General features: G+C 36.5%; 1 protein-coding gene across 1 annotated transcript; it reads right to left on the minus strand.

Moving 5' to 3' along the window:
- Positions 1-963: 963 nt before the first annotated feature.
- Positions 964-25,433, minus strand: LOC111608673 (protein dachsous-like). Its single transcript, XM_023334345.1, has 21 exons — positions 25,304-25,433; positions 18,264-18,335; positions 17,919-18,082; positions 17,733-17,774; positions 17,554-17,643; positions 17,258-17,344; positions 15,538-15,645; positions 15,332-15,445; positions 15,138-15,231; positions 14,910-15,028; positions 12,590-12,745; positions 11,984-12,159; positions 11,296-11,447; positions 9,429-9,733; positions 9,233-9,343; positions 6,980-7,171; positions 5,479-5,567; positions 5,239-5,394; positions 3,230-3,415; positions 2,808-2,859; positions 964-2,720 (listed from the first exon to the last, which is right to left on the minus strand). Exons 1-21 carry the CDS (start codon positions 25,383-25,385, stop codon positions 2,715-2,717), a joined length of 2,553 nt encoding a protein of 850 aa, XP_023190113.1. The 5' UTR covers positions 25,386-25,433; the 3' UTR covers positions 964-2,714.
- Positions 25,434-26,354: the final 921 nt, after the last annotated feature.

Genomic DNA, 26,354 nt, shown 5'->3' on the forward strand with positions numbered 1-26,354 from the left:
TTTTGAATCTCAGAAATCTTTGGTGCAAATGTAATTTTTTTTTTTCTATTTTTCTACTTTAATATGCCGTCGTACATATTTCTTCTTTTGAGCACATTTCATTGTTTTAATGTTTGTGCAGGAATCACCATTTTAATTCCTGCACAACATTTTGAGTCCCGCAAGAGAAATTCCCTTTACTTTTTTTTATTTGATTATAAATATTGACCAACATCAAACTCATAAATAAGGTGATCACCATCAGGCATCTTATATTCCTCAAGCAAACTGGGCCCAAAAATGGATTTAACTCCGACTGAAAGGTTAAAAAATTAACCTGGTCTCCTGCTCACAGAAGCGTAAAATGTTTGTTGTATTTAGTCAACAGGTTGTCAAACTTGGGGAAGGAAGATGCAAATGAACGTTTAAGAATCATGAAACTCACCAACATTTTTTCTACATGGAGGAAACAGCAACACTGGGAGTTCAGAGGTGAGTCGGGCCGAAACATCAAGACTGGGCCAAGAACCAGATGAAGACATTTAAATTTTTAATAAGTAGATTCATAAAAGGCAACAACTAACATTTTTACTAAATTGATTTGGATGAAAAACTTTGCCGCATTTTTCAAGGTTTTGTTTAACCACTTGTCTTTTTTTATACAATATTAGAAATACATTAAAAGATGCCGATAATAAATAATCAAATTCCTTTTTAAATAAGAAAATAAACATTTTATTTCCTAAAATACAATAGCTTAACATTCCTTCAGTAAACGCTTCATTATTTGCACCTAAAAAGAAAAAAAAACTTCCAACATCATGAGAAAAGCTCGGCTCTTTTTGTTTGATTTAATCTTTACAAAACTAAAAATATTTAGTTTAGTGGTGTTCACATTTTTGCAACAAGGTTACTGTAGGTTTTTCTATAAACCTGCAGCTGTTAACAAGCATAAAACCAGAACTCATGACTCAGACAGTTCCAGACAGTTCTCAGAAATACTTTAATTTATTTGTTCATATTTTACACAACAACAAAAACACCAGCCCAGAAGAGGGATGGAGAAAATATCAGTCGGCTTCTGCAGCAGGTAAAATTTGCATCAACATTTTGAAAGATCAGTGGAGGCATTGACAATGAAACTGAAGTTATAAAGTAAGAAATAATCACAATTTAGCATTAAAAGGACTTAAATTACAGTTTATGGTTCCCCAGTTTAAATGAATTGATTTTTTTCTCATTTCCAAAATTCTTTGGAAAAAAATGTTGTCAAAACATCTACTTTTCCACTAATGTGGAAAACTAATCTGTTTCCCACATTAGTTTTCTATTCTTTAGCATAACTCCATACACTAACCTGATCCTTTGTAAAAGTCTTAGAAAGCTATAAAATGTGATTTACTGAATTTATTATCACCATAGAATAATGTGACAACGATCTCAAAACGGAAGCAGCAAACTTTATTTTAAAAAAAAAAAATTTCTGTCTCCAAACATTTGGTCGTGAGTAAATATAAATGAGTAAATATCCTCGTTTGAATCAAAGCTCAGAACTTTTATCTCCATTTTAAAGACAGACTGAGACCAAAGTTGAACTTCTATAAATATAAGATGATTTTTTTATACTAATACAATCATGTACCAATCTAAACTTTTATATTTTTATAATTACTACATGATAGTAATAATTCTCTCTCAAGTCAGAGATATAAAAACAAAATAAAAAGTAAAAAAACATGAATAAAAACTTCTTAAACAACAGGGTAACGGAGCATCATCAAACATCACGCAGGTTCAAACATGTCAAGAATCCAACAAGCCCTCTGACATTAATAAATTAATGAAAGGGGCTCAAAAATATACTGTTTTATTTCCTACTATATACTATTCTTTCCAGTGGTAAATTAGACAATATCTGCTTTGACCACTAGGTGGCACTAGGGCTCTTTTGCCCTGCTGAAAAGGTTTCACAGTTTTACTGAAATTAAGCTTCTCATAGTTTAAAGCTAATAGGAACAATTTAGGATCCAGTGAAATTTACTTTGACAGAATTTTTTCAGTATCTCTCACCTCCTTCCAAAATGTATTGATTTTAATCAATCAATTTTATTTGTTCAGAACATTTCAGCAACAAGGCAGTTCAAAGTTCCCTACATAATAAAAAATATCATACAAGGTCATAGAGCAGTCAGTCTTATAGCCTTTATAAAAGACTCGAAGACAAAAAACAGTATAACATTCTCATCGTGTAACAGCAGATTATTGATTATTGTTATTATTGTTAAATTATTGTTTAATTTAATACGTGAATTATCTGGTGAGTTAGAAATTAGCACATTATAAAAGCCTGGAATGATGCCACATCTTGATTTGTTCCTAATCATTGTTGTTTCAACAATGATTGTAAGGGAGGCTTGTAGAGATTCCTGTGATTTGCTTTGATAACATTTCTAATAAAACACTTTCATTAAGTAGATTTGTACAAACATTAATCTAGAAATGGGATCCCATTCATGTTGGCAAATCTTCACTCTGAAATTTAACGAGAGACAAACTCTGATGTGCTTGAAGGATATTTTAAAGTCACAGAGGTCAAATAAATAAAATAGTCTAAGATTATTATTCTGGTGCATAAAGGTGGTACTGAGTCCAAGATCCTCCAGGCTTGGTTTGATGAACCGTCATCATCAGGCAGCAAACCCAAACATGGATTTGTTCACCAATCAATAATTTATTCAAAACTGTAACACAAACAAATGATTAGCTTTTCGTTTTAATGCTTGAATTGATCAAATATTCCATTTAAACATTTCAAAGATGACACCTACACTGGTCACTAATTCCATGGACCATCTCCGTCCTCTGTTTGGTTTGATTCTCCTGAAATGCAACAAAACAGCTCAGTTGAAAACAAAGTTTTTTTAATTTTGTTATTTATTTGATATGGACAATAAATAAAGAACATCTAAAGCATCTAACATCTAATAAAGATTTTCTGTTCACCCACTTACTCCTTTATACACAATATTAGAAATCCATTAAAAAATATATGTATTTTTGTACAGTTTTGGTTTTATTACTGGTTTTTACGACGATGCATTAGGGCCATTTTAGATACATACAAAAGGAGGAGTACATTTCCATCTAAAACTCAGTAATTTTGACACTAATTTCTTGAAAACCTTGAAAATTTCAGTTTGAAAAGTCTGATATTTTCTGCTTTGGAAAATGAAAGCAGTCTGAGGCTCACCTTTTAAATACAGAAACAGTCAGTCCCACTACAGTCAGGCCAACCAAAACCCCCACAACGACGCCAGCAGTTTGGCCTGAGCTGAAGCCTGGAGGGTCTTTTCCCTTTTCTATTTCAAATCGAACATCGTCTCCCAACACCTTGGCCAGCTCCGCTCTCACCTTTTCAAACTCTCTCTGCAGTTTCCTGGAAAATCAAACAGACAAGTTAAAGCTTTAAACGGGATCTATCATACAAAATTTACATCTTCCATGTTTTTATACTTTCTTTGGGTCTCTATTTCTTCTACAAACAGCTCAACCACTCAAAGGTCCAGTTTATGCTTCCTTGAACAAACTATAGGTCTGTGGGCTAAACAAGACATGTTCATTTCTTCTTGTTTGATACATAAAACCATTGTCAGATATTGAGAGTTCACCTGACCAGTTCAGCCTGTTTTGAGCTCATTAAGGAATGCACCGTTTTATGGTTATATCACGATTATGCAAATGAGCTGATTATGAGCTAAAATTATTATACAAAGGTGAAGCACTGCACTGCCTCACCCTGCTCTTCTTTCATGTATGTCAACAGGTAATGTGTAAATTCAGTAAATATAAAAATGTTGAAATACCAATAAAATTAAAACTTCTAGAAAATTCAAGTGGACAAAATGATTTTCTCTCATCATTCGGTTCATTCTGGCTGTTTTGGAGGAAAAAAGATTTTTTTTTTTTGACAACTGTTCCTTCTTGTTTTGGAGGCTGTGTGGTTGGACAAATTTTTGGCAATATTTTTCATACTTGTGCTATTTTGTTATGGTGCGTAACCATAGCAACAGGGTGGTTTACAACAGGGAGCAGCTGATTAACATCGGAAAAGCTGAAATAAAACCACAGTTGAAGCCAGAAATCCTGTGGGAGTTGAAAAGGAGGCAGAGCAGGAGCAAAGAGGAGAGAGAGAAGGAGGAAGTTGGAGTTGAAGATGCCATCATACACCTGTTTCAACAAACCCACCGTCATCCGGACAGTGTCATCGGCTTCGTTGTTGCTAAGATACAGACACAAAACCCTAACGCATTTGTGGAAATATCTGGGGATGTTAATCAGGCCTCACTTTCTTCAACACTGGCAACGTTTCACCAGTTTGTCAGCTGCTCCACTGGGGAAAACAAGATTTTGGATTTGTTTTATGCTAATGTCAAGGTCAATGTCAATATGTCTCCAAACCAAGACCTCCTTTAGGGAAATCAGACCACAATTTTCTTTTTCTCTGCTCTGAATGCAAACCCCTGCTGAAGAGACGACCTGTTATTAAATGGTCACAGGAAGTAGAAGAGGCCCTCTAGGCTTGTTTTGAAGCAGCTGATTTAACTACTCTCTGCCAGCCACATGAAGATGACATCAGTGCCATGACTGAGTGTGTGACTCCGAGGGATGCTCCAATCAGGTTTTTTGCTGCCCTTTCCGATCACCGATGGGGCCAATCTTTGCCGATTACCAGGATTGGCTGTTAATTTTTCGTTTTAGGTATAAATACTGCTACGTGATCTGGCAATAAATTCACCTAATTTAGACATAAATTACAAAATATTTGCAGGCACAACACAGCAGCTATTCAGTCCAAAGGACAACTGAAAGTTCAGTAAAATAATATTTAACAGTAGATCCTCAGTACCATAAATTATGCATAAGTCAAATAAATCTTACAATATCTCCTATTCTATTCAGTCAGAGGCTTCTTCAAATTCACTGTAACACAGACTGCTACAGGATCCTGCCACCAGCCATCACTGTCTACAGTAACGCTTTGAAAAATCTGAATTAATGAGCTACAACATTTAATTTACCTTTGGGATCAATAAAGTATTGTTGAATTTGAATTTTGTATAGTCCATAGACGTATCCTATCCTGCTCAAGGAAGCATAATAAAACCTTTAAAATCTAAGATTGGTGTTACATTGCATTCTTAGTTCACATTTACTATGTTCCAAAAAATCCCACATTTGAGTCAAAAACTAAACTCCTACTTTGCGACTTCCTGAGGTTTAACAACTTCATCGCCATCAAAAGCGACGAAGCTGACCAGAGTCTTGACTGATGCCCTCAGCGTTCGATTTTCTCCTCCACCAGAGATCCACACCTGGATTATGTTCACCGTCCAGCCCAGAGCTTTACCTAAAGCCCTGGGAGAAAACAAAACCGCGATATGACAACAGGAATGGATGAAATACACCAGAAAATAAACAGAACTTTATTCATGAACGTACTCCTCCAGCTCTGGAATATTGTTCTCCACAATGTTAGCCGGCTTATTCAGAGAGATGGTCGTCACGTCGCTGCTGCCGTGAACCACAACCTGCGACAGGAAAGAAGGATCGAAAGCGATTCAGGACACGCTGTGTGATTCACACTGATGTATAACAATTACAAATAAACAGAATACAGACAAGATATGTAGCAGAAAAAGTAAATTCTTCTACCATAAATAACGTCTGACTGGTTTTGCAGTACTCCATCTTACCAGCACTCTCTTCTTCTCTTCTTTTGTTCACTGCCTTTTGTTTTGTTTGTAAGGACAGCACTACTTCAACAAATTTTTACCAAAGTAAAAGTAAAACGTAGTTAAACAGGAAATTACTCAAGAAAGAGTAAGAAAGTATTTGGTAAAAAGGCTACTCAAGTACTGAGTGACTGATCAAAACATCAGTCATTTAATATTTAAACTTTACATAAACAGACGGACCAAAATAACAAAATTTTGGTATTTTAAAGATCAAAATGAAAATAATTAATAAAAATTTACAAAATAACAAAATCAAGCAAAGGAAAACAATTTCTTTCTCAAAAACCTCACGATTCAATCAATCAATCAAATTTTATTTGTATGGCACATTTCTACATCAAGGCATTTCAAAGTGCTTTGCATCATATCAAACACAGAAACACAAAGCAACATAGAATCAATAATCAAAACACAACATTAAGTCAGATTCCATCAATAAATTTGTAATTGATTACATTTCATATACAATCCTAAACAGGTGGGTTTTTAGTCTGGATTTAAAGGAAGTCAGTGTTTCAGCTGTTTTTCAGTTTTCTGGAAGTTTGTTCCAAATTTGTGGTGCATAGATGCTGAAAGCTGCTTCTCCTGGTTTGGTTCTGGTTCTGGGGATGCAGAGCAGAACCAGAACCGGAAGACCTGAGAGGTCTGGAGTGTTGATACAACAACAGCAGATCTTTGATGTATTGTGGTGCTAAGCAGTTCAGTGATGTATAAACTAACAACAGTATTTTAAAGTTTATTCTTTGAGCTACAGGGAGCCAGTGGAGGGACTTTAAAACTGGTGTTATGTGGGATTGTGTCCCACTTGTTGATTCTTCACAAAATAATAAACATTTTAGATCTTTGTTTGAAGTCTGAAAAGCGGCAAAAGGTTGAAAAGTTCAAGGGGGCAAATACTTTCGCAAGGCACTATATATGTTTTTTACAATTAAATGAGTCTAATAATAGAATTATCCTATGTTGACTAACTTTACATATGTTGCAGTGAGATGTACGTCTGTATTTGGGAAACATTGGTATGACTGCTTCTTGAATGGTTACGGGTCTTTTTATGTGCGCTTTTATTATTTTTTTTATCATTGATTGTTTTTTATGTGATTTAGACTCTGAGTCTGCAGTTAATTAACTAATCAAGTCAGATAATAAAACTTATAACGGATCAATAGCCTTCACCAAACCACCAACACTCAGTTTTAGGCGCTTACCTTTACTGTGGTTGTAGCAGAAAGTCCATGGGGATCTGTGGCCTTCACCTCCATTGTGACGGTTTTTCCACCCAGATCTGCTGCTGACACCACAAACAGCTGACCTGAAGCCGGTTCCACGTCAAAGAAGGAGTTTCCTGCTGGCAGACTGTAGACCAGATCACTGTTGTCTCCAACATCTGGGTCCGAGGCCTGAGGGTGGGCAGAAAGAAAGAAAACTCATTAATGATGCTGTAGAATATGCGTTCAGATGAAGCTTTGTTGTTTTTTTTAAATAACCTTTAAACAGGCATTAAACAAACCCAGACTTCTGTATTAAAACCTCTTGTCCTTTGAAATCCTTGTCCAACGTTTGTCCCATATTAGTAACTGGCTCTCCAGTAACTTTTTGGTTTTAAACACCAGTAAGACGGAGACTTTGATTATTGCTCCCAGTCACTTGCATCCAAAATCAGCCAGACAATCATCTCTTTCTGCCCACTAGCAAAACCACAGTTAAAAAATCTAAGTGTCACATTTGACTTTGAGTCTTTAAATTAGTAAGACCGTTTTCCATTCTTGTTTCTTTAATTTAAGGAACATTCCTAAAATAAGACAAATGCTCTTCAGAGTCGACCTAAGAAAATTATTCTTGCTTTTGTGTCTGGATTACTGTAAAGCCCGTTTTATCTATTTCACGTGCAGAACGCTGTAATTTACCTACTGCCTCTGAGGAAAATAATTAAGTCTTGGCAGCTGCAATAACTGAGAAGGAGCTGAGAGGAGCCATCTACAGGTTGAGGGCCCACAAGTCTCTGGACCCAGACAGCTGAGCTGTTTCCATGCCTTCTGAAGGCCTGTAGTTCTGCCCTCACAGACTCAAAGATGCCACCAACCTGGAATGAAGCTACTGTCTCTACTATTTGAGTGGAACCTCAAATACATTTTCTGAATTGTTTGTCCCTGTTATACAAATTCTGTAGTTATTCTGGTTATTAATTAAATGTACAAAAGACTCAAGTCTCAAGTCAGAGAACTTACATTTAACAATAAATATTCTCCCACATATCTTTTCTTATTTTAAACACTTCCTCGTCCCTAAAAGAATTTACTGAAATAGATTAAATCATTTGTATGTTTATTTAGTAAGGGAAGAAACCCAGTGTTAAATTTAAAACATCACAAGTATCTATTTGTAATTTTTATCTTAGCCAACATAAAACCACTTACAAGACATTGGCTGCTCCCAGAGCCTCTTACGACTTCAGCTTACATTGAAATTGCAAAAAGATATAAATAATGGAAGCAATTACTTTTTCCATCTGTCTTTAGGAAAAGTATTTTTATTAGTTTATGGGGAAAATGTAAAATCTCTGCAGCCAGGTTTTGCAGTAATGTTGTATTAATCAGCCTATTTGTATTTTATTTTGTGTGTGATGGTGCTCTGGTTTATTTCTCTCTCTCCACAAATCCTAAATAATACACATATTTACTGGTATGAACTTTGTTTTTCTTCTCTCTTTTCCGTACCATTCTTAGTTGGTATAAATCTGGTTTATATAAATAAGGAAAAAATGATGCAAATGATCAGAGGATATTTCTGCTCTTTAAGTTGTAATTCTGTATTGACTGAAAGAATAAAGATAAATAAACGATAAGCTTCCTTCACATCCCTGAAAATGTGACTACAGATTGTTGACACATTAACCAGTTTAATGGTGGGAGGGGTAAAGTCAGAAACACTTTTGTGTTTATGACTTTAACACATAAACAGTTACCTTTACAGTAACTGTTCCTGCAATCTAACTGGGTGGAGATAAACATGTTTGTAAGAGCCATATGATTGAAATAAGCAATTACTGATGTGGCAGGAGCACAAGCTTTGACACTTGGGTGGTGGGTGTGACTGTCACTAAGGTATGAATGGGAGCCATACTGGCTTTGTATGTATGAGGAAGCGGGTGCGTCGGTGGTGGTCGTAATTTCCGTTGACCGTACTGAAATGTCGCTTTATTGTTGGCACCATTGTATGGTTTAGCCTGGTCAGTATGTGTCAGTCCTTATAAAGTCTGAAGTATGGCAGTCAAAGTGGAATAAATTGATGATTGCAACAACTAGTAAGAAGCGGCCTGGAGTGTAGTGAAGCACGCGTCGGACAGTTTGGAATTCACCACGTTAACCCAGTGGGACCCTCTACAACACTGTTAGTTTGCCGCACATTTAATGTTCAGAAGCACATTTCCCAACCAGTTGATGGGAGCTGGGTGTGTTTACCTTCACTTGGATGACTGGGGTTTTGTACTCGGCGATGCTGACCACAGAGGCTTCATAATCATCCAAGGAGAACTCTGGAGGCTCGTTTACATCCTCCACCTGAATTCTGACCTGAGAGATGCAAAAGTTGATTTTGTTTGTATGAAAGCAACAATAAAGAGAGTTTGTGATGATAGCTGTGTGATGTTGTTGTTACCAGCGCCACTGCTGATGTGGGAGGCGTCCGCGTGTCCACAGCCTCCACATCCAGGATGTACCACTCCTGCTCCTCCTTGTCCAGCTCTTTTGTAGAAAAGATGGTACCACTGCTGTCGATGGAGAACAGGTCTTCGTGTGTTCTCAGTCCATAGGAAACCTCGTACAGGTCGCTTCCTGCAGAGGCGTGGACCTGCCCCACAGTGACCCCCGAATTCTCGTTCTCTTTCAGGCTGAAGTTGTAGGAGGAGTTCAGGAACGCCACGCCTTCAGGACTGGTGATCCTGATGTTCACCACCACAAGAGCTGCAGGATGGAACCACAGATATCGTCATTCTGTCTTATAATATAGACATGTTGCTGTTAACATTCAGGAATTTTGCACATGCGCACAACATTAGAGGGCAAAAAGATATTTCTTTTACTTGCCATTCAGAACGAAAATCTCAAGATTCTGCAACAGCTTTGAAAAATCCCGAATTCAGGGGTTAAAGCAAATTATGCAACGCATCATAATCTGTGACCGCAGCGTGCGACTGAATACATTTTTCTGCCTTGATCTTTGAAATTATTATTAGACCTGTACAGTAAGGTCACAAATTATAATAGCCATCATAAGTTGTGACCTGTGTGATCCTGGCTACATGAGAGTCACATATTTTAGCAAATGAGAGCTGACTGTGATAAAGAAGTGGCAAAAATATTTAAAAAATGTTTGAACCTCTTCTAAATGCTTATGAACTCTCAGCAAATTAACCTCAGTACACACCCAAGGTTACATGTTTTCTGCAGATAAACAGGAGAATGTCTCTCCAGTGTTAGGATTTATTGTCTTTGGTATAAAACCATTATATTGTCTCCTGTTATCAGATCACACTCTGAACCTTACTTGAAGCTTCAATTTTTTAATGACGGTTTTTGATCTCATGGCTCTCATATCATAAAACAAACTGGCTGAGTGATTTTCACCAAAAACAGTCACAGAAGCGTTTTGAAGACAATCCCACACACTCCTTCACTGGACCCCCAGGTTGGTAAAAATAACACTTGTGTCAAGAGACATAAAGTTATGAACAAATCAGGAGACAACAGCAATTTATCAAATCTAAAATAATTAAAGCAAAATAATTTGAAATAATAAATATTTTTGATTTGATAAATCAAAATATTGATTTTGCTGTTACTGTAACAGAAGTCTTTAAACATGTTGTAAATGTAATCACAAAGTGTGTTTCCACTTTGCAAACACAGGTGTAGAGTAAAATATCTTTTCATAAGCAGAAGATAGATGTTTGAATCTAAAAATAAAAATACCTCTTTTCATAATAGCTATGAATACCTAATATTACGGAGCTCCAATATTGACAATATTTTATTTAAGAAAAAAAACAAACAGACTGTATTTAAATGATCTGACAGATGTTGAAATTTTAAGGGAATTTCAGGATTAAGTTGTTGCCTTTCTAACTTCTTGTGGATAAAGTTCAGGATGTCTGCATCCTTGTCTCCAGCGGATGTTTCAGGTGAGAGGCGGGTTACATGCGGAACAGGTTGCCAGTCCATCGAAGGGCAACACAGAGACAAACAGAGCAAACAACCATGCACACACACACACCTAAGGAGAATTTAGAGAGACCAATTAACCTGACAGTCATGTTTTTGGACTGTGAGAGGAAGCCAGAGAACCCGGAGAGAACCCACGCATGCACAGGGAGAACATGCAAACTCCATGCAGAAAGACCCCGGGCCGGGAATCGAACCCAGGACCTTCTTGCTGCAAGGCAACAGTGCTACCTACTGCACCACTGTGCAGCCCGCAGTTACAGCGCTAATGCATAAACTTAATAAAAATTAAGTAATATTCTGACCTGTGGTGCTGAGCGGTGGTTTGCCATGATCTGTGGCCTCGGCTGTCAGAACCAGTGTGGTGTCTTCTGTTACATCAGCAAGGTCAGAGGTCAGCGTCACTTCTCCTGTTTCGCTGTCTAAGGCCAAATATGGCGAATGTCCTTCTGAAAAACTGAAACCAGAAATAAAGATGTAAGTGCAGGAATATATTTTAATGATTTGATGTGTTTGAAATGCAAAGTTATTCACAACTTTCTAAGTCGAAGTCTAAGTCTAAGGAACAATTGTGCAACTGTGAGATGCGTTGAGGCCATTATCAGGGTACTTAAGGGTACTTACAATCCTTCAGGTCATTTGGACTATCTCTAGACTGCATAGGAGTGGCGTCAACGTGGACTAACTCCAGCACTTCTAGTGTTAAATCAGGGGTGCCCAAAGTGGGTCCTCGAGGGCCGGCATCCTGCATGTTTTAGTTCTCTCCCTGGTTTAACGCACCTGGATCAAATGATGGCTGTTAGAAGGCCTACGAAGAACATTGACATGCTGAGGAGGTTGTTGCTACCACCAAGGAGAGAACTAAAACATGCAGGATGCCGGCCCTCGAGGACCGACTTTGGGCACCAATGTTTTAAATCAACTTTGTCCTATTTTGTGTTGTTCTGTCTTGTAAACTGCAGTTTGTGGTGGTAATGCGAGTTCTGAGCGAACCTGTAGGTGATAAGCGAGTTGTTTCCGATGTCTTTGTCGGTGGCTCTCAGCGTCAGCACCACCTTCCCCATCGCTGCGTCTTTCACCTCGGTGCTGGTTTCATAGCTGCTGGAACTGAACTCGGGTTTGTTGTCGCTGTCGTCGTCCGTGATGCTCACTCTGATCACGGTGATGTTCTAGAGCGCAAGGTTTGATGTAAAACAATGTTTTGCAATCAATTGTACTGACTAGCTGCTTTAAAATGGATCCATTATGCAAAAATCACATTTTTCATGTTTTTGAATTTCCATTTAGGTCTGAGCTGCTTCTAAAAACAGCCCAAAAACATCCATCTGTTTTTTGGCAATAAGTTAATGGTTTTTGCTGCTGGAAAATTGGCCTTTTTTTAGTGAAACAACTCCTTGATTGTTAATGTGAAAAGTATCACTGGTTTAAACAAAGTGGCCATTGGATAATTTCAGTCTGAATTGGCAGATTGGGGTGGTGGTCCCCCTGTTAAAAAAGGGGTCAGACTCTTAAGCCTCCCTGACAAACTCTATTCAGTTTTCATCTATGTGATTAGAAAGTGCAAAAAAACAAAACAGTTATGATGGTAGAAAAACCCACCTTGTCCAAACCAGTGACGGTGTTAGCGAGGGAGTTCACCAGAAGGGAGACGTTGTAGCTCGACTGATCAAACTCTGGAGCGTTGTCGTTCACATCTTCCACCATGACGGACACGACAGCATCAGCGGTCTTCAGAGGGTCGTCTGTCTGGGCCGCCTGCAGACACACAGTCATCTTTCATACAGACTGAGCTCAAAGCTACAGTGAATCCATGTCATGGTTTTCTTAACTTGTAATATATTTTTATTCTAAATATACAGATGAAAGCATAAGTGTACATACACACTGCAAAAATTCAAAATCTTACCAAGTATTTTTGGTATATTTTCTAGTGCAAATATCTTAGTATATTTGAAAACATAAAACTAACTTATAAACAACTTTTCAGCAAGATATGAGTTTGTTTTAAGTCCATATAATTTCTTAATATTGATAAAAAAGGACTATCGTATTTTCCGCACTAAAAGCACCTAAAAACCTTCAATTTTCTCAAAAGCCGACAGTGTGCCTTATAATCCGGTGCACCTTATATATGGACCAATATTGAGCCACAACAGGTCTCGCAACTACGGTAAGCAGCCGCCGACTTCATTTTCCCCCGTAGAAGAAGAAGCGCGCGGTGCACGCTGGGTTTTGTGTAAAGACCCCAAAATGGCTCCTATTAAGAGACACGCTTACGATGCAGAGTTTAAGCTCAAGGCGATCAGTCACACAGTAGAACACGGGAAAAGAGCAGCAGCGAGAGAATTTAACATGAACAAATCAATGGTGCGGAAGTGGATATATATTGTGATTGCACTAACGTTTGATTTACCGTAACAGTATCAGACTATTTTTTACGTGTTTATTGAATCGAGGAAAAGTTCCCCTCCACTATATGTTATACCTTGCTGTTGTTAAAAGATAAACTGTGTCACGAAAATACCACATCACTTACTTTACCTCGGGGAAAATAATAAAACAGCTGTTTATTCATTTTGGGAATGAACGGAGTTTTCAGAACGCTGGTTTATAATCTATTAATAAAGTTTGACTGACCTATCAGACTGTTCTGTTGACATTCCCTTTAGCGCAGCTTCATCTAATGGATGCATAACGTAACCCCAGCCTCTACTGTAGCGTCTATTCTATGCGCCTTATAATGCGGTGCACCTTATATATGAAAAAAGTTTTAAAATAGACCATTCATTGAAGGTGCGCCTTATAGTGCGGAAAATACGGTAGTTCCACTTAGGTTTGGGCCATATCATATTGACAATACTACTGGTAAAAAAAAAAAAAACTTGCTTTAAAACTTTAGGAAAGATGTATAACAAACTTTGGTTACTGTTGGTAAAGCAAAAGGTGCTGCAGGTGAGGCTGGGGCTCACCGTCAGTCATTACTTCACTGGAAAAGTCCGTGACCGATGGAAGAAATGAAAATGAACAAAGTTCCGGCTCATTAGGAATCTTGCACAAGCTTTCATTTTTGCAGGGGATTTTTATGTGACATATACTGCTCAAAAAAATAAAGGGAACACTTTAAGTGTTAAACACCTGTTTAAGTGTTCCCTTTATTTTTTTGAGCAGTGTATATTTTGTGTTGAGCATTTTTAAAAGGAAGATTTCCTTATCTTTGCGCTCTTAAAAAAACATGAGGGAGAAACACTTCTTAACATCTTATAAAAGTAATGTTCTGTTAAAGCACAACAGTTCAGTTTGTGTGTTTAAGTATTTTTATTTATTTTTATTTTTATTTAGCTGATTTCATACTGTTTTTTTAGCCAAATTAGTTTCCATTTTTACTTACCTATTTTGTATTTTATTTGACACATTAAGTGTATTTTGTATATATTTATATATGATCATAATGACTGTTTATAAAGAAAAGTAAAAAATTCCCCAAAGAAAATAAAAGCAAAAAATGTGGACTATCAGAAAACTTGACCCAGTTCCACCAGGTCCGTCAGGAGGAACGGACCAGAACTTCAGCAAACTATTGTGAGAAGCTTGAGGAAGAAAACCATGAAGGTTTTCTTAGGTTCATAGAGTTCAAATGCAATGAAAATGTAAGTAAACTTCTGATCTTAAACACATTAGTAAATAAATCCGACATACTCCTTTTCTCCTTATTGTGGCATTTAGAAGATAGAAATAATTTTGGTAATTCTAACTGACCTAAAACAAGAGAAGTTTGCTCTGATGTAACTTCTGAAAGAGTATTTGTATCTTTTTCTTTGGTTTATGTAAACTTCTGTCTTCAGCTGTACACTTGTAATATTGCTAATGATGTTCGAGTTTTCTTCATTTTCTTCCAGAGGCTGAGAATAAACGATAATACCTGGATGTTGACAGAGATTTCACTGCTGTCCATTTCCTCCCTGTCAAACGACGTCACCACAGACAGAGCTCCGGTGTTGGAGTCGATGTTGAAGTTTGCTTGGTACTCGGCAGGAGAGACTGAACAAACGTACATAGTTTTAAATTTATATGACTGATTAATATCAGTTTCTGTTTTATGGTAAACATGTCTGAACTGCAGGTTTTACCACAGCAGGGTTTTCTGTACCTGAACTGATGCTGTATGTTATCGTCATGTTGATTCCAGTGTCTCCATCTTGGGCCTTTATTGGTTCTGGTTTTATTTCACTGAGAACCCCGTCCTAAAACACAGTCAGTCTGTTCTTCAGAGCAGTTTGAAATAAATTTGTACTGTACACAAAATATCAGGTAAAACTCACATAACCACTAAATGAGACTCACCTGGTTCTCTGGAATAACAGCCTGGTAGAGACTGTGGCTGAAAAAGGGATTTAAGTCATCAATGTCTTCTACAATAATCTCAACTAAGGTTGTGTCATTCTTTCCACCACTGTCCTGCAACAAGAACAAAGAAAGGGATGGCATATTTATGATGGAGCTAAATAAATCAGAGTGTATAAATATGTTTTGTCTCTGTGTTTTCTTACCCTGGCAGTGACAATAAAATTGTACTTTGGTACTACGTTGTAGTTCAGACGTCTCATTAAGGTAAACGCCCCGGAGTTTGCTAAGGAAAAGTCTGCTGTTTCTGGAGTCTAGAAGGAGAACGATGACATTCAGTGATATACAGAACATTTGTAGAAAACCAAAATATACTTAACTTTTTATACACTTAATAGGCTTAATTATCATAAAATTAGAATGGAAAATACAATGATTTGATAGTAAATGGCATGTTTTTCATTTCTGTTAAGCTAGAACAGAAATGGCTGGACTTTGTTATTTGTTTCACCATTAAAATCATCATTACTTTACAACCTGGGTCCATCGTATCCGTCCTCACCTTCTACAACCTGCAACTTATGACAGTGGGCCAATGGGCTGGAACCAGTTTTGGTGCCCCACCCAGTAGTGAAACAGCATCTTACCCATGTAAAGTACAGCACATTAACAGGTAGTTTTATATATCAGCAAATATGAATTGATACATGGCAGGTTTAATATGTCTTCTAACCAATAACTCCATGTTGTTCCCAAAGAAACTGATTATAGCTTAATATTTGTCCAATACTTGATTATTATTTAAATTCAGAAAAGTCCAAAAATATCAATACAGCTTACCTAATTTGGCCCTACAGGGTTTCTATAAAAGTACAATACTTGAAAAAAATGCATTTACTAAAAAACAAACAAAAAAAAACAGAGAGAAAATCTTTGGGGTCTCAAAAATTAGCACCCTGGGGTACTGTCCCTGTAAGTCCTTTCTAAAGTCTGGCCCAGCTGAATGGCCACATAAACAGTACCTTCAAGAAAAATTATGTGCTTAAATAATATTTCACCAAATCAATTTTTATTTGTATCGTGCCAAATGATGTTGAACATAAGAGGATGTTCAAGATTATTTAATTTTTAGAGATTCTCACCAAATGCAGAGACAGCTATTCACAATCTTGATGAGTTTGATATTCCTGATTTATCAAAAGGTATGTTTTTCTCATTTATGTTTATGTTACCTTGAACAAGCTGTAGGTCTGCGGGCGATACAAAACACGTTCATTACATTTAATACACAAAATCATTCTCAGATATTGAGATTTCACCCAATCAATTCTGGATGTTTTGAGATAATTTCAGAATGTCTGTTTTAGGGCCTCTTGTCACTATTATGTAAATAAGCTGCTGCTGGCCAAGCCTCCCAACTCAGTGTTTACATTATTAGCACCTCAGATACCTGGAAATGGCTGCAAACAGATGCACAGTGAATCGTACATCTTTTACCCAGTGACGTTCATCATGACTAGTGTGGCACATACTCCACCAGAGTCAGGTGTACAAGTCCAATATAGAGCTTGTATTTTAATTTTGACCACCCCTAATTAGAACTTTTAACAATATAATAACAGGAAAAATAAATGTTTAATTATTTGAATGTTTTCTTTGGCTGACCTCTCTCTTTTCTGATTAAAATTAAAAATCATGTAAAATCTTACCTTTTTATTAATACTTTAATTATTAAGAATTTAAGTGGAAAAATTAATTTTTTTTCTCATCATTGTTAGCATCTATTTTACTTCTCATGTGCTTAATGTACTTGATAGAATTACAGGAGAGGCACTTTCTCACCTCCTTCAGGATCACTGCTTATATACATTAAACATACATTATGCTATTAGTATTATTTAAAACTATTGACTTCAAAGTTCTTACATAGGTGTATGTCAGAAGGTTGCATTCAGGTGTGATGTCTGCATCCACAGCTCTCACTTGCAGAACCTCCATGTTCAAAGCGTGGCTCTGAAAACCCAGACAACAGAACAATTGAGAGAAAATAAGGAGAGATAAATTTCTCCTTCTTCATTTCTTTGAGAAAACAATGAAGCGTGAAGGCAGAAAGTTTATTTTGATCACATTGAATAATTCCTCACCATCAATTTTATTTCTGCCAATCACCTGATTCTTAGATGTTGCAGATGTATGAAAGGTTTACGGTTCATTTGACTTACCTCTGAAATATTTTGAGAATAAAACTTCTTATCAAATACTGGACTGTTGTCATTGATATCACTGATTATCAGCCTGCGGAAATTTCTGGACTGTAAAAATAAAAACAGAAAGTGATGCGTTTTAGTTGCTACTCAGTCAGTTTGTAATGTTTGCTCGATAATTTTGCAATTTCACTTACATTATTGTCACAAACCAAAGTGTAGTACAAAACTCTATCAGTCTGCAACACAAATACACAGCGGACTTTAGTTCTGCTGCGACATGTTAGCATAAATGAAGTTGAACAACTCAGTGAAGAAAAAATTTGCATTAAACACAAATATTCAGCAAACAAATTCAGGTACAATAAAGTGGGGGAGCTTACCGTAGTGAGGACGTCGGCATCAAGCGGCTTCTTGGTGCGAACAGTCGCTGTGGTTTCCCCTGGTGTGAAGCTCAACTCCACAAACTGAAGATGCTCAGGATAAAGGTCAGGCTCCAGGGTCACAATAGTGTCAACTGGGATAGCAGACACGAGCTCCACATCACCTGCAGCAGCAAAAAATTATCTGATAAACTTAAATTTCCTCATGAATTCATTAAATCCAGTTACCAATAAATGATCTGTTTGATCACAACATGATAGAGAAAAGGCATGCTCAACCGAGAAAGTCAGTCTTAATTAATCTATTTCTAATCTTAATTAAATTAGTTGTTTTTATCATCTTACCTGTGTATCCTTCATTCACAGCACCCAGATAGACAGTGGTAGATGCTGAACCACAGTTTATGTTGCTGCTACCTGCAGAAACAGAAATAACTTTAAGGAAATCTGCAAAATGAGATCATTCTGGTTTTTCCCCAAAGTTCAGAGAGAAAAATATTGCTAAAATTGCATAGATTTACACAATAGAAAAATTAAAGGATTGCTGTAAATGTCTACTAAATGGTTAAAATGCTATTGCTGGGATCCAACAGTGACACATTGTGGTCATTAGTGCTTTTACTTTGAAGACCGGTATATTTCTTCTTTGTTCTGTTTGTGACATGCTGCACTTCCTGTTCTTACCACGCCCGGTGAGACATTGTGATATCCTGAAGGAACCAGAGGGAAATCTTTAAAATAGTACCACTGGAAAGCAGAATGAAGTATAAACACGCACAATTGTGTTTGATGGTAAGAAAGGTTCTTTGTTTATTTAAGAAGTGAGTTCTTGTGCTGACACATGCATTACATGGCCAGGTTCCTGATTATCTTTGTCAGCTTATAACGAGGGCTGGGGGATATGAAGAAAATCTAATATCCTGATATATTTTTGCTATATCGTGTATTTTTGCTATACACGATATATATCACGATATTCATAAATTAGCTCCAATGTTATTTTAAACTATAGACCCCTTGCAACATGATGTCACCCACGCACGTTCCCGCCCCCATTTCCCCGCTAGACTTAAATGTAAGAAAATATAAAAAGGGATGCAGTGTTTTGCTATGAACTGTCTACACTAAGACTAGGTAACAAGGTGAGAAATAAGTTTTAACTAAGAAAAAAAATTGCGAGGGAGAGGGAAGTAGGCCAGTTATGCTTGACTTTGATAAACTTAACATCTAGATGTGCTGTGGAATAAGGTGCGTTTTGGTTCAGCTTGGAAATAAAGGCGACCTGCACACAAACTGACAGATTATCAGTAAAGCGGGTGTTTAAATTAGCTAATCAGCCACTGCTGTGTTAGCTTGGCTAATCTACCACAGCAGCGGCGGCTAATCTACCACAGTGATCACTTATTTATAATCGCAAAATACACATCAAGCCTAAAAACCCCAAACTGTAACGAACTGAATGTTCTGTTCTAAATGTTTGAGTGTTTTTGGTGCTGAATCCTGACACATAAAGTTGCGTTGATGTCAGTTGCTATGGCAACGAGTCTACGTATCGTAAAGCTGACAGCAAAAGAATGAGTAGTTGTTTTTTTTATTGTTAATTTCTTTTCTTTTTTTTTTAAAAGAGTAGTTTTGAGTTATTTTTCCCGTTGCATACACTAAATGAATCATACCAACGTCTCCAGGTTCCACTTTAACGGACTAGTTCTACCGGCTATGAAGAGAAGGACGGCAAGTTAAAGAATAGTCTGATTAGGCGGTGAAATAAATTTGTACTACAACCTTTTGTGGCAATAGTTTTATAAGATGTTTGGCAAATTACCTCATTTTGTTCGACATCCTCCATATAAAATCCGAACCGCCGCCAGATTATTGATCCAGCGCTGTTTCTCTTCGGAACTAGACTAATTCATCTGATTGGTTTTCAGTTACAATCTCTCGCTGTCACCATCTTGTTTTCTCCGCGCAGCGTGTTTGGTAGAAAATTTTCAGGTTGGGGATTGGGGGGCACTAGTGATGCATTCATAGGGTGTCGGATAAACTATACTCGCAGTGAATTCGACGGCGAAAGTTTATTATTTGAACGACAATTTATACTCGATGGTTGCGATATAGCCTTTTTAACTATCATAAATATAAAATATCGCGATATATCAAGTATACTCGATACATTGCCCAGCCCTATTTATAACTACACTGAACAAAAATATGAATGCCCTATGTCAAATAAAAGAGTTTTTTGAACATTTGGGTTACGCAATATATAGAGAAACTCAAAATATATTTTTCCGTAATTACTGATCTTCATTGTTAACATTGTGGTATGGCCACTTGTAGCGGATTGACAGTCCTTTGAACATAATAGGGACAGTCCTTTGAACATAATAGGGACAGTCCTTTGAACATGAGGAATTTGATTTTGACCAAGTTGGCTTCTCGTAGGCGATTATGGACTGTCTGAGGTGTGTTGCGTCTGTTGTGGCAGACCAATAGTCTCATTAGCTGTGTGTGTCGCTGGTCTTAGCCTATCCCACAGATGGACGAACTGGATGTGGCGATGTTTTGTTGGAGTGGTCACACTTGGCCGACGAGGATGAGGTCGACTTGCAGTAGTGCCAGTCAGCAATATTCTGCTGCTTGTGGTCTTCGTTCTCAGACTGAATCTCCTGGTTGTTTCGCGAACATTGTTAAAAACTAAAGGGGACCGGGCCTTTCAGTCGGTGGCCCCAAGGCTGTGGAACAGTTTTCCCTTGCAGCTCCGTTCTGCTGACTCTGTGGAGGATTTTAAAAAGCAACTAAAAACATTTTTATTTTCCCAGGCTTTTATCTCTTGATTTTACTGTGTTTCCTATGTTGGTTTTTATGTTTTGTATGGTTTAAAAGCTAATTTCTAAAATCATCCAGTTTCTAATGAAGCAAAGTGCCAGACCTAAGCTGTGCACACACTAACCTCTGATTTTCACTTCCATGGCACATGAAGCTCTGGGCCTGTAATATCCTCTATTAAAATAAAAGTTCATAATTCTGGTTTATATAAAACGTCGCTAGCCCATTTATACTTATAAGCTTCAAAATAAAATAATTTAATTAGTTCAATATTGCATCTCAACTTATTTCTATAAATGTACTGAAACCAGCCTCCCAAATGTATCTGTTGGACACCTGATGTTCTACCAGCTGAATCTGATTAGACTTTTATTCTTTCTTCAAAAGTAAGATGTTCATCCTCAGAAAATCCCAAGTATTTATATTTTAAGTAACGGACAGAATAATAGGCTCAAAGCATAAAGTAAATGTCAGTGTGTGTGACTCAGCTGTTTGAAATGAATTATTTTTAGTTTTATCACAATTTACCTTTAACCTCATGTTGTTACACCCAAAAAAAAAACAGTACTTTACAGTTTCTGAAGATCAGGTTAATTCTCAGCAATAAACTTGATGTCATCTGCATTACAGTAATATACAGACTTTTATGTCACTCCAACCTTTGCCTCCTTAACTACTGGTACCAGATCATTTCTATAAAAGGCAAAGAGAGTAGGAGGCAGGACGTCACCTTGTTTAACACTACATGGTTTTGGGAACCAGCCCGTTCTACTCGTTCACCTGAACACAAGATTCTGGATTTTGATAAGTAGCTTTTACAGCAGGGGTGGGCAACTCCAGGCCTCGAGGGCCGGTCTCCTGCAACTTTTAGATGTTTCTCTACTTCAACACACCTGAGTCAAATAATGAGGTCATTAGCAGGACTCTGGAGAACTTGACTGCACTTAGGAGGTGATTCAGCTGTTGGATTCAAGTGTGTTGGATCAGGGAGACAGTCAAGAGTTGCAGGACACCGGCCCTCGAGGACCAGGATTGCCCACCCCTGTTTTACAGCGTTATAATTTCCCATCAATTCCTGTTTTTAACAACTGAAAACACAACAGAATGATCCCACTCAGGGGAAACAGAACCACCAGAAAATAAAGTTCTAAAATCTGATTCCCTCTTTTTCAGAACATCTTCAATCTCAAGATATAGAGACCCATCCATCTGAACCCTTTCTAAAGGGATCCTTTTAATTTTCTTAGGATGTAGCTATTTCATTAGCTTCATGAATGCCTGAGGATTATTGGTTTGATTAAATTCACTCTTCAGTGCTTGACCTCGCTGATATTTTCTCTCATGTGTTCTAAATCTTTTATCAAATATACATTTTTTGCCCTTAAATTAGATTTTTAACTGTCGTCTTAAATCCTTCTCTTCACACATAAGAAATCTTTTCTCAGCGAGTCTCATATTATTCCAAAACACATTTATCTCCTCATTCCAACAGAGTTTATTTATTTTAGGCTGTTTTTATTCCTAACATTACCCTTTTTACTGGGTCCGATAGCATCATAAACATATTTGCAAATATCACCATGGTTAACATAGTTAAGCTGATTTACAAACTTTCTAGCTACAGATTGTAATAAAACGGTTAAAAAAGGACAAGACAAAAATCTTCTACTATAACGTCTTGAGTTTGATTTAAGATGACCCTCACCAGAAGTGGATTATAATTTCCTTGTCCCTTAAAAGTAAAAACTAATAAAGAGTGATCAGGTATTTCATAATAATGACCTAATAAAGCAAACCACTAAATATCACCCCTCTCTAGTGGTTCACTAGGAGTATAAATATCCAGATTAACCAAGGCATGTAAACAGTATTATACATAATAATATAGTCTGCTTTGTATGTTTTATGTGATAATTATAATAATAATTTGATGGACATATGGAAGAGAAATTGTAAACAAATGCACTGATCTTTTCAAGCTAGAATGAATCTGATACCAATATTGACCTGGGTAACAATAATATTTATATTTAGCATAAAATAAATATGAAAGCCATTTTTCAAGGTCACAGATAAAAGAAATAGAAGTTACAAGCTAGAAAAGAGACACAAATTACTAAAATAAACCATAGAACTCAATGTGAACGCAAGAACAGTGACAATAAACAGCGATAAGGTGATTCCTGCATGTAAGCAATTATGTAATGTCACTGACGTTATCTTTTTTACCCAAAGACTGTCTTTCACAAACACAACGAGGCTGTTTTACAAAACCCAGTTAGATAAATTATGTAGTAAATACATCTGTCTGCCTCTTTCTTCAGTAATAAGTCATCTGACTGTTTTGATTGTGTCTCTGTTGTGCTGGTTGTCTGAATGGTTTAAAGGGCCGTTTTCATGTTCAGTTCCATCTCAACCTTAACAGATGGTTAAGGTTGAGATCTACTGCATGTTACATAAACATGCAGATAAATCGACTTTCAATCAGTTTTTTGCACCAAAGACTTAATAATAATAAACACGTTTTATTATCATAAAACACGACAAACTAATGATGGTAAAGGGCCGCACTGGGTTAACTCGGGGAATCTCATCTGTCCGTGTATCAATCAGCTCCAAACCTCTTCTTTGTTCTGTCACAATTATCGATTTATTCCATTTTGATCATCAGGCTCCAAACTTTGCAAGGACTGACCGCCCCGCTCACCGCTTCCTAAAACACACAAAGCCAGCAGGCCAGTCACCTTCCCATTCATACTTGATGACATCATTCCCACATCGACACACCCACCACCCGGGTGTCAAAGTCGCGTGCTCCTATCAATCATATCAGTAATTACTTAATTCATTCATATGGCTCTGAAAGTGTTTACGTGTTTATTATTATTAACTGTTTGGTGCAAAACACTGATTGAAAATCTTTTTTTTTACTGGCTGTTTATGTCTGTTAAGGTTAAGATGGAACTGAAAGCCCTTTAAAATATTCAGACTACAAACACAACAGAGACACAATCAAAACTGTCAGATGATTTATTACCCGCGATAATAACTCAGAAATAGTCCAATAGTTTGGATGTATTTTTATTTCTTTCCTACTTACGGAAAGTTTCTATTCATATCATAGGTTTTTGGTGCCTTTCTATAGGCCTACTAAAGAAAAAGATATAAAATGTCAGATATTTCACAAGGAGATATTAACATACATGGAAAAACCTCACATACCTTGTATTAAGGCAGAAAGTACGGCGGACACCTTTAAAAAGGTTTACAGTATTCAATTATGCCACATAACTGATCAGCAGATTATTGCGAGGGAACGCAAAAGAAAAAAAAATTCCCATGTCCCCTGGAGGGCTCCGTATTTTTGGACACAATTTATTTCTTGAGTTTACATTTTAAATGGAAACAGAGTCAGGACAAAGTGAGACGGAGGAGAAATAACCCATAAAATCTACTACTGTGGTTTTTAGAGGCGAACACAAAGACAAATGGAAAAATTATGTATCTGTTAACTTGTCGAAGAAAATCTCTACAAACTCTTTTTATATCTATACCAGGAAAAAGAGTCAAGGATTAATGTCCCAAGACCAAATGTTCATTGTTCTACTAATATTTCAGGCCATCTTTTGTTTCCACACCATTAAATGTAAAAATCACACAAACAAAACTAACAATTGACACAATAAACTATTATTTAAGATATTAAGTTCAGCCACAGATTGATACACAATCCCTAACGTGAATTAATCAGCTTCCATTGCATAATAGTTATATTAATATTATTATAGTTACACTGTAAAAACACAAACTCTTGCAGTTTTATTATTTGACAATAAATGAGACTAACACTTTCCTGTTTTAGGTTAGTTAAGGTTACCAAACCTTTTTTCTGTTTAATCCCAAGAATAATGAGAGTGAATTAACAAAATATTTTAGTTATAGTTCTTCAAATCTTTATAAAATCACAAAACTGGTTGAGTGAATTCACATAAAACATAAAACCAAGACAATATCATCCCAGACTCCAAAGACTCTAACAACTTAAAGATGTTCTGTTTTTATTAAATCTTTCTTTCAAAAGCAGAACCTGAATTTGCTAAATATTTAACCATGTTTTAGGAGCAGGAGAAATTACTCAGCTACCCTCAAGCTGTAAAGGACCTGAAGGAGATTAGGTTTTTTTTTTTACAACAGGATGGAAAATTAAATATTAAACTTTTCAGTTGAAATATAGAAGATGCAGAAATAGTGATAAGTGGATTTTGAATGATGGACCCAACAGATAAGGAGCAATTTTATGGCAGTAAAATTGCTCCATACAGTTTTTCCTCTTCAGATCTGAAGTGTACAAACGAAAAACTCGTCCTCTGATTGTAGCTAAAAAAAAAACCATCAAACGCTTCAGAGGTTAATTTAAGTCACTTTAGACGTTTAAGAAACGTTTAAACAGTAAAGGCCCATATTTTTTCATTTTACTACAAAACTGCTTTATTAGGCTCCGGTTTCCTGTGTACTCATTGTGTTTATCTGGTTATGAGCAAATTTAATCCTGTACTCACCTATTGCTCTTCCAGAAACGACATGGATCCAAACAGAGACAATAAGACAGATGCAGGTCCGACGCAAAGCAGCGCCGTCCATGTTGAGTGGTTGTGTTTCCCAGCCTCAGACAACTGACTCTGAACTGAACCACAGGACTTATGGATGACTTGTAGTTTTTCCATCACTTTTCTTTCCACTACTCATCTTTTATGACAGGCTGTAAAACAACATTCACATTTAAAGAGAGGGCAGAGGGGCAGAAAGGCAGAAGGTTGTAAACCCTTTCTTTCAATGTCATTAGGAAAAATAAACACTATTCTATCAGAAAAGCAGACATTATTAAAAGCTAATCAAAAAGTAAAATAATAATGAAAATTACAAAATAACTGCCAAGATTAAAAGAAAAAAAAAAATCCACGTGTTAAATAATTTCATTTGTTTTGTTGTGACACCATTTGATTGTGTTCTGTGTTTTGTCTTTGTTTTGAATGTGTCCATTTTAATGTGTAACTCCTTGTTTGTTTGTTTAATTATTTTATTTTTGTTGTGTTGGTCATTCTCATATCTGGTTATTTGTTTTGTAGATTAATACCCTTTCTTGCTTTTTGTTAGTCTGTAATGTTTGTTGTATATAAACAAACATTAATAAAAATAAACATGAATAAAAAAAGAAATTTGACTGAGGTTTCTAAGTTACATGTGAAAGTCTCCCTTCCATCTACAGGTCCTGTTCTACTGGAAAATAATTTACAAGCATAACTTTAATCCACATAATGTTCTGTTACAACAACGTGATTCTAAGGAGATGAAAATCAGTATTCATGGAAGGATGCTTGGAAAAAAAAATTTGGTCCATTGTTCATTTGATAAATGATAAAGGTGATTTATTAAAGAGGAATTTAGAAATAAATATAAAATAGCTGAATATTTGTGGTTAATAACATTCCAATAGCTATGATTAATTTAATCAGGAATATCTAAGATCAGATCCCAACCCCGAAATTGCATAAAATAATAACTTAGACTTAGACTGACTTTATTATCATTTTGCATGCACAGGGTGTATAC

Source organism: Xiphophorus maculatus, chromosome 5 (genome assembly GCF_002775205.1).
Source record: "Xiphophorus maculatus strain JP 163 A chromosome 5, X_maculatus-5.0-male, whole genome shotgun sequence".
In the NCBI taxonomy this organism is placed as follows: Eukaryota; Metazoa; Chordata; class Actinopteri; order Cyprinodontiformes; family Poeciliidae; genus Xiphophorus; species Xiphophorus maculatus.

Coding starts and splice junctions, on each gene's coding strand:
- LOC111608673 (XM_023334345.1), bottom strand. CDS start 25,385: ATGGACGGCGCTGCTTTGCGTCGGACCTGCATCTGTCTTATTGTCTCT. Junction 18,083..18,263: donor TGTGAATGAAGGATACACAG/GTAAGATGATAA, acceptor TTGCTGCTGCAG/GTGATGTGGAGCTCGTGTCT. Junction 15,232..15,331: donor CTGTTATTCCAGAGAACCAG/GTGAGTCTCATT, acceptor ACTGTGTTTTAG/GACGGGGTTCTCAGTGAAAT.